General features: G+C 37.0%; 1 protein-coding gene across 1 annotated transcript in view; it reads left to right on the top strand.

Annotated features, from left to right (window-relative positions):
- The window catches only part of CCDC126 (coiled-coil domain containing 126), a 31088-nt gene extending 29326 nt beyond the window's left edge, over nucleotides 1-1762 (top strand). The window contains exon 2 of the mRNA XM_007945875.2: nucleotides 1578-1762. Coding sequence (XP_007944066.1) covers nucleotides 1578-1762 — 185 coding nt within the window. The remainder of the gene's footprint in view (nucleotides 1-1577) is intronic.
- The last annotated feature ends 6382 nt before the right edge of the window (nucleotides 1763-8144 follow it).

Here is an 8144-nt window from a genome sequence, read left to right as displayed (position 1 = left end):
AGAGGGGGAGGCCTTCAACGAGATGGATTGATACAGTGGCTGCGATGATGGGCTCGAGTATAGCAGGGATTGTGGGGCTGGTGCGGGATTGGGCAGTGTTTCGTTCTGCTGTGCATGGGGTCGCTATGAGTCAGAAACGACTCGACGGCACTTAACAACAACAACAACAACATTGTCTTTTGAAATTGTTCTAGGGTTTTGTCTGTGTTTTCTTTAATTTTGTCAGTGTGTTCCTTGATCTGTCTCTCAATTTGTTGAAGGTACCTAAATATAATTCTTTTGAATTCCTTCCTAGGGAGTTCCAATGCTGTGTCTTCTCAGGAATGTGTTTTGGGTCTGTGTCCTGGTCCCTTATTTCTCCTGCTTTATCTTGCTTCTTTGTGTGGGCTATGATGCTTTGTTGTCTCTGAGGCATTGTGATGTTTTTGTGTTTTATTTAATTGGTGATTGTATGTTGGAGTGACTTTCCCACGATATTCATTTTCTTTGTTTTGTTTGTGTGTTATTACGTAAGCAGTGTACTGTGCTGTGCTCCTCTATTCACTAGTTGGCAGCACTTATACACTCACCACCTGTCTCCTTTCCTGTTGTCTGCCTCCCATATATCTGTAATGTCCTTGGCAAATGGAGACTATTCTTAGGTCCCTGGTTTCTGAAAGAGAATGCTGTCACTTTAAATCCAAAATGGCCACCACTTATAAACATTCAAAATGGCTTTGCCCTCGGTCATTTTAAATATCCAAAATGGCTGCCCTTGTAAACATCAAAATAGTTGCACCCTCAGTCACTTTAAATATCCAAAATGGCCGCTGCATGTAAATAGTCAAAATGACTGCACCTCCAGACAGCTGAAAGTCCACAGCTCAGGTTGTCTCCCTCCTCAATGTTTCCCTTCCTGGTCATAGGCCACCAGCACAGTTGTCCCTGCAGCCCTTGGTAACCAGGGCTGATCTTTAGGTCAATTCTTGGGGCCCATCACCACTTGGAAATATTCAGGCTGTTGGTCCTGTCAGAGTAGCTGACAGTCCACTGCTCTGACTGTCTCTGTACTCACTGTTTTTGTTCGGGTTTTTCCACTAGTTGGTGCCTAATCCACTTCTGTATACTTCCTTTCAAAGCTCAGGGCTCCAGGATTATCTTCTGTATCTCTGTCAACTGGTTCTCTTTTCTAAAACTTTTAAAACTCAACAGTAAACTTAAACTAAAGGGTACAAACCTGTTGAAGAGGGTCTGTGGAGCTTGTCTGCCTATTGCACCATCTTGTCAGAAGACCAGATCGTTGATTTCTTGCCTGTTGCTTCCATGGGAGTTGATTGTGGATTCAAGTAAAATGAAATCTTTGACAACTTCAATCTTTTCTTCATTTATTGTGCTATTACTTCTTGGTCCAGTTGTAAGAATTTTTTTTAAATCTTTAGATGTAATCTGTACTGAAGGCTGTAGTCTTGATCTTCATCAGTAAGTGCTTCAAGTCATCTTCACTTTCAGCAAGCAAAGTTGTGTCATCTGCATATTACAGGTTGTTAAATGCTCTTTCAATGTCTAATATGGTTTACTCTGTTTTTTTTCCCTCTTAGCGGATCTGAAAAGAACAATTGCTGTCCTTTTGGATGACATTTTACAACGCTTGGTGAAGCTGGAGAACAAAGTCAACTATATTGTTGTGAATGGCTCAGCAACTAACACTACCAATGGTACTAGTGGGAATTTGGTGCCAGTAACCACAAATAAAAAGATGAATGCATCGGGCAGCATTAGATAGCAGTTGAAGATCACCTTGTGCTGCTACATCCACCATGGATTATATCCTGTGGTAGAAAAGCTTTTTAATTGCTGATTGGGAGACAGAGTAGTAATTAATAATAAAAGCTCTATGCATTTTCAAAGAGTATGCTGGATTCATGGAACTCTAATTCTGTATATAAAATTTTTAAAGTTATTAGTTTGCATTCAGCAAGTCTTTTCAATGCTGTATTATATGTTTAAGGGGAATTTGATAACATGGTTGATGTAGTAAGCAGGTAGGTGATCTTTGTATAAATCCTTTGTGTTTGAGATCAAACTGAAACAGAAACACTGAAAGATCTGGATTCATTTCTATATTTATTTAAAATAAAACTTGTTTTTCAGACAGGTAGAAAATATTGTCATTGAATCGTTCTGTCATTTGTTCTCAATAGATAGAACTGTTAGACTAATGCTGTCAGAAAATATGCTTACTTCTACTGCTATATTTTGTTACTCAGATTATGAGCGAAGAAGGAAAGTATAATGTTAAAAATAATGTTTTGAAATTATGACCCAAAGAATGTCTTCACTTGCACTATCTTTCAGTATAACTGAAGGTTAATTATTGCATATTTTTAAAAATTACATTTGTAGGAGTGTAATCTTGATATGGGTAGCAGCCACTGTTCATGACCTATTCAAAAACTGGGGCAATTTAATAACAACATTAAAATAGTAATCTCTAACCTCATAGTTAATACTTTCTTATGTATATTCTAAGGATTAAAAGATATTTTTATGATAAGATTAAAAATATTAAATCCTGATTTTTCACTACATGAAGTTTAATTTAAAAGTTTAACTGTTTGAGTATCTGTGCTCTCAGGAAAGCACATTATCCACAGTTGATTATCTTTGCTGTTATTATGTTGGAGGGAGATGAAGTGAGTATTTGAGAGACTTGAACTCCTAAGGTCTTTAGCCAGTTGTATATAATAAAGGTATTTGTGCTGCATTAAATTGCTTGGAAAATGTTAACATTAATATTATATAAGAATATCCCACTTTATGAAATTCTGTATTTATATAACAGATAGATTAGATTTTCATTTTATATAATGACCACTTAAAAATAATTAAGAACATTTAAAATATAATTTAAATTATGAAGAAAGACTATCTTTTCAGGAAAATAGCTATTATATATAGCACCAGAGATCCTAATCTTGGGGAATTCTAATATAAAGCAAAGTATACTTTTATTTAAACTTCTCTTGTAGCATATCTATTACCATAATGGTGCCCTATGTTTCATGGTATTTATTCATGGTATAATAACTGCTTAAGTTTAGCTAGCTTTTAGAGTTAGAATATGTTGAATTTGTATTAGATATTGTTCATTATTAAAAGATGCTACTACATGTAGTAGCAATAATTATAATATTTTATTAAAATAAATATGAGAAAATATTGTTTTATTGAAAGGTAGTTTTCCATACTCTTTTCTCTACAATCTACCTATATGTGAAGACATTAAGTATATACTATTGCCAAGTGAAATTTGAAATAATTGTTCAGTCTCTGTTATTAGTTGTGGACATCTTTGTTTTTTGTTTTCAGGGATAAAATAAAATATATTATTTGTACTTACAAAGTGTCATCATAAGTTTTTTTTTTTTTTTTAAATGGTGGTTGTATATTTAACAAATGGTAAATGATTAAAAAGAATCATTTGGGGTTTTGTTCTATCAACTCCAATCACCAATTAAATATAAACACAATTTTCATTTTTAGGGTAGTTTATAGAAAAATTGTGCAGAAAGTAGAGTTCACATATGCCCCTTCCCCCTACACATTGTTTCTCCTATTAACATCTTGTAATTGAGATAATTTTTTCAAAAGGGAAAAATTGAAAGCTACGCATTAGTGCCTTGTTTGATGCCTAGGCCAGGATAGGTAATCTGAGTCTAGGGATAGATGGGAAACAAGTCTGGAGATTGTGATAGGAGGATGTTCCTAGGTTTGTACCCTTTAGTTTAAGTTTACTGTTGAATTTTAAAAGTTAAGCTTTAGTATTTATATCTTCAGATAAACTTGGTTAATTGAGACATTAGCACAGAGGGCATCACTAGAGGTACTAAACACTTTCAAATTGATATCAGAATAGTTTTGGGTATATGTTAAGCACTCTACTGATTAAAGAATAATTTAAACATTATTTCAGGTAGTTCATGTTAACTTGGGTCTCAGTCTTCAAGAAGCACTTATGACTGTCACTCCAGTGGTAGGCTGTAGTGGCTTAAGGCCACAGTTTTAGGGGAAGACTTTATAATTCCTTGTTTTGAACTGATAGAATCTACTTCACTTTATATCTCAGAAACATAAAGTATGAAAATTACATGGCAGCAGCTTACATAGGGAACCTCTGACTTGCAGATTTGGTTTAATTGTAAACAATATTCTGTTTTTAATCAAATATTTTTGAGCTGAATAACTATCAATGTGTCTACATTATTTTCCTTTTGTTAGAAAAGTGTCTGCCTAAATGGGGCATGATATAATGAAACAGGCAAAATATGAGTTACTTGAAATTCACTCAGGACAATTCTTGAAAATCTTTATTTGATAGAGTGGTAGGGTTCATCATTTAAGAACAAGCTTTGAAAGAGAGAGAGAGAGAGAGAGAGAAGGTATATGAGAATAAATATAGAGAAGAAAATGGCAGGGATGGGTGGGTCTGAAATATAACAATGGATAACTGCTGTGATATTTTAGTACATAAAAATGTAAAGCTGGGAGACTTCCACTAAGATGGCAGAATAGGCAGACAAGCTTCACAGATCCTCTTCAACAAAGAAAAGAGAAACCAATTGACAGAGATAAAGAAGATAATTCTGGAGACCTGAGCTTTGAAAGGAAGTATACAGAAATGGAATAGGCACCAACTAGTGGAAAAACTTGGATGAAAACACTGAGTACGGAGATGGTCAGAGTAGTGGACTGTCAACTACTCTGACAGGACCAACAGCCTGAATATGTACAAGTGGTGTTGGGCGTAAGAATTGCCCTAAAGATCAGCCCTGGTCACCAAGGGTTGCAGGGACAACTGCACTGGTGGCCTAAGACCAGGAAGGGAAACAGTGAGGAGGGAGACAACCTGAGCTGTGGATTTTCGGCTGTCTGGAGGGCCATTTTGATTTTTTACAGGCAGTGGTCATTTTGGATATTTAAAGTGACCGAGGGTGCAGCCATTTTGAATGTTTACAAATGGTGGCCATTTTGGATATTTAAAATGACCGAGGACAAAGCCATTTTGAATGTTTAAAAGGGGTCGCCATTTTGGATTTTAAAGTGACAACATTCTATTTGGATTCCAGGGACCTAAGAATAGGCTTCGTTTGCCAAGGATGGCAGGGACATATGGGAAGCAGACAACGGGAAAGGAGACAGGTGGTGAGTGTATAAGTGCTGCCAACTAGTGAATAGAGGAGCACAGTCCAGTACCCTGCTTACATAGACAACATACAAACAAACAAAACAAAAATCGTGGGCAAGTCATTCCAACATACAATCCCCAATTAAATATAAACCCAAAAACGTCACAGTGTCTTGGAGACAACAGACCATCACAGACCACACCAAGAAGCAAGATAAAGCAGGAGAAACAAGGGACCAAGATGGGAACTCCCTGATAAGGAATTCAAAAGAATTATATTTAGGGACCTTCAACGGATTGAGAGACAGATCAAGGACAAAATTGAGGAAAACAGAGAAAATCCTAGAACAATTTCAAAAGACAATACAAGAACAAAATGACAAAATAAATGAAAAATTAGAAATGATACAAAATCTACACATAAAAATCCATAAGATTAATACTAAATTGTCACAAATAGATAACTCATTGATTGGGCAAAGGAGTAGAATTGAATGAATGGAAGACAGAGTCAGTGACATTGAAGGCAAATACCTGAATGCCTTTGGAAAGGGAAAAATCAGGAAAAGATCAAAACAAAATGAAGAAAGCCTAAGGTTCATGTGGGATACCATCAAAAGGAATAACCTACCTATAATCAGAGTTCCAGAATAGGAAGTGACAAATAAAACCAAAGAAAAAATTATCCAAGATTTGTTGGAAGAGAATTTTCCTGGTATGATGAAAGATGAGAATATATCCATTCAAGAATTCCAACGAACCCCAAACAGGATAGACCCCCAAAAGAAAATCACCAAGACATACCATCAAACTCACCAAAACTAAAGGCAAAGAAAGAATCCTAAAAGCAGCATGGGAAAAATGAAAAGTTACCCACAAGGGGCAACCAAAAGAATAAGCTCAGATTTCTCGGCAGAAACCGTGCAGACAAGAAGACAATGGGATGGTGTATATAAACCCTGAAAGAGAAAAATTTCCAACTAAGAATTATGTACCCAGCAAAATTATCTCTCAAATATGGCAAAATTAGGACATTTCTAGATAAGCAGAAATTAAGGGAATTTGTTAAAACCAGACCAACCTTACAAGAGATGCTAAAGGGAGTCCTTTGGACAGAGGACCAATGACAGCAAACAACTGACCATTAACACACATGATGACATAACCAAGAAACCAACCCAGCTAGGGAAGTCTCCAAAGTAAATAAGCCTACAGGATTGTAAACAGGGAACCAGAGACATCAATTGACAAATGAAGATAACTACAAACCAAGAAGAGGGAAAAAAAACTGTAATTACAGAACTTCTAAATGGTAGGGAAGTCAAGAAACCTATAAGATGGAACAGACTGTTCTAAATTTGGGAAGAAATTATAAATCACAAGGTAACCTCAAAGAAAAGTGATAAACCTTCACATCAAAATAAAAAAGAGGACCAGCATAAATATTTAGCAAATACTAAAACAATAGCAATGAAGGAAGTGATAACATGATTTGTAAACAAAACAAGCTCAGCACAGAAAATTATATGGAATAAAGAAATCAACACCATGAAAAAGCACGTAACAAAATGACAGCAACAAATTCATACTATCGATAATTACATATCTGACAAGGGACTTATCTCTAAAATTTATAGAAAACCCCAACATCTCAACGACAAAAAGATGAACAATTGTTCTGGTTACCTAGTACCACTCTGACAAGAATATACCACAAATGGGATGGCCTTATCAAACAGGAGTTTATTCTCTTACAGTTCAGGAGGCTAGAAATCCAAGTTCAAAGTGCCAGGCTCTAGGGGCTGGGTGAAAGCCCCTTCACCTTGGGCTTCAGCTCTGCCTCTTGCTCCTGACCCACTGAAGCTAGAGGCATCTCTTCATTCAGGCAGCTACTGACTGCTGAGGCTAACAAGTCCAAGGTTGACAAATAAAATGGCACAGTCCCAGTGTTACCAAACCACACGACAGGCCGTTCATTCAAGTCCATTGAAAGTTCCAAGGTTGGCAGAGCATGGCAGTCTGGTGAACAATGACATGGCTACATGCATGGTTCAAGTGTACCATAAGCTAGAGACCATTCCCACAGCTGCTGCTTATATACGGGAAGCAGACTACATCCCTAAGGCAGCTACTCAGCTGCTCACAGTAGATTCCACCATGGAGTTGATTACCAGTCTCATGGGGAATAATACTACATCCAGCTGCCCAGCCACTCAACCAGGCCTAGCCAAGTTGACACACAATGTAACCACCACAACAATCCAATTAAAAAATCAGCAGAAGACATGAATGGACACTTCATGAAAGAGGATATTATGGCTACCAGCAAATACATGAAGAAATGGTCATGATCATTAGCCATCAGAGAGATGCAAGTCAAAACAATGAGATACCATCTCAGGCGAGCAAATGGCAAAGTTCAACAAGACAGAAAATGGCAGATGCTGGCGAGGATGTGGAGAAATTGAGACTTGCGTACACTGCTGGTGGGACTGTCAAATGATACAACCACTGTGGAAAACAGTATGGTGATTCCTTAAAAAACTAGAATTAAAAATAGCATTTGACCCAGCAATCCCATTACTAGGCATATATCCTAAAGAAGTGAGAGCCAGACAAGAACAGACATATGCACACCCATGTTCATCACAGCACTATTTACAATTGTAAAAAGATGGAAACAACCTATGTGCACATCAACAGAAGAATGGATAAGCAAACTGGTACATATACACAATGAAATACTATGCAACCCTAAAGAATAGTGTAGAATCTGCAAAACATTGCCATAACATGGATGAACTTGGAGGACATTAAGCTGAGTGAAACAAGTCAATCACAGATGGACAAATATAGTTGTTGTTGTTGTTGTTATGTGCCGTCGAGTTGGCCCCGACTCATAGCGACCCCTCCTTGGGTTTCCGAGGCAGTATCACTACGGAAGTAGGATTGCCCAACCTTCCTTCCGAGGAGTGGCTGG

The sequence above is a fragment of the Orycteropus afer genome, unplaced genomic scaffold (assembly GCF_000298275.1).
Source record: "Orycteropus afer afer isolate SDZICR_OR568_19922 unplaced genomic scaffold, OryAfe1.0 scaffold00008, whole genome shotgun sequence".
NCBI lineage: Eukaryota > Metazoa > Chordata > Mammalia > Tubulidentata > Orycteropodidae > Orycteropus > Orycteropus afer.
Note: the sequence above shows the minus strand (reverse complement) of the source record. Positions and strands in the feature narration are given on the sequence as shown.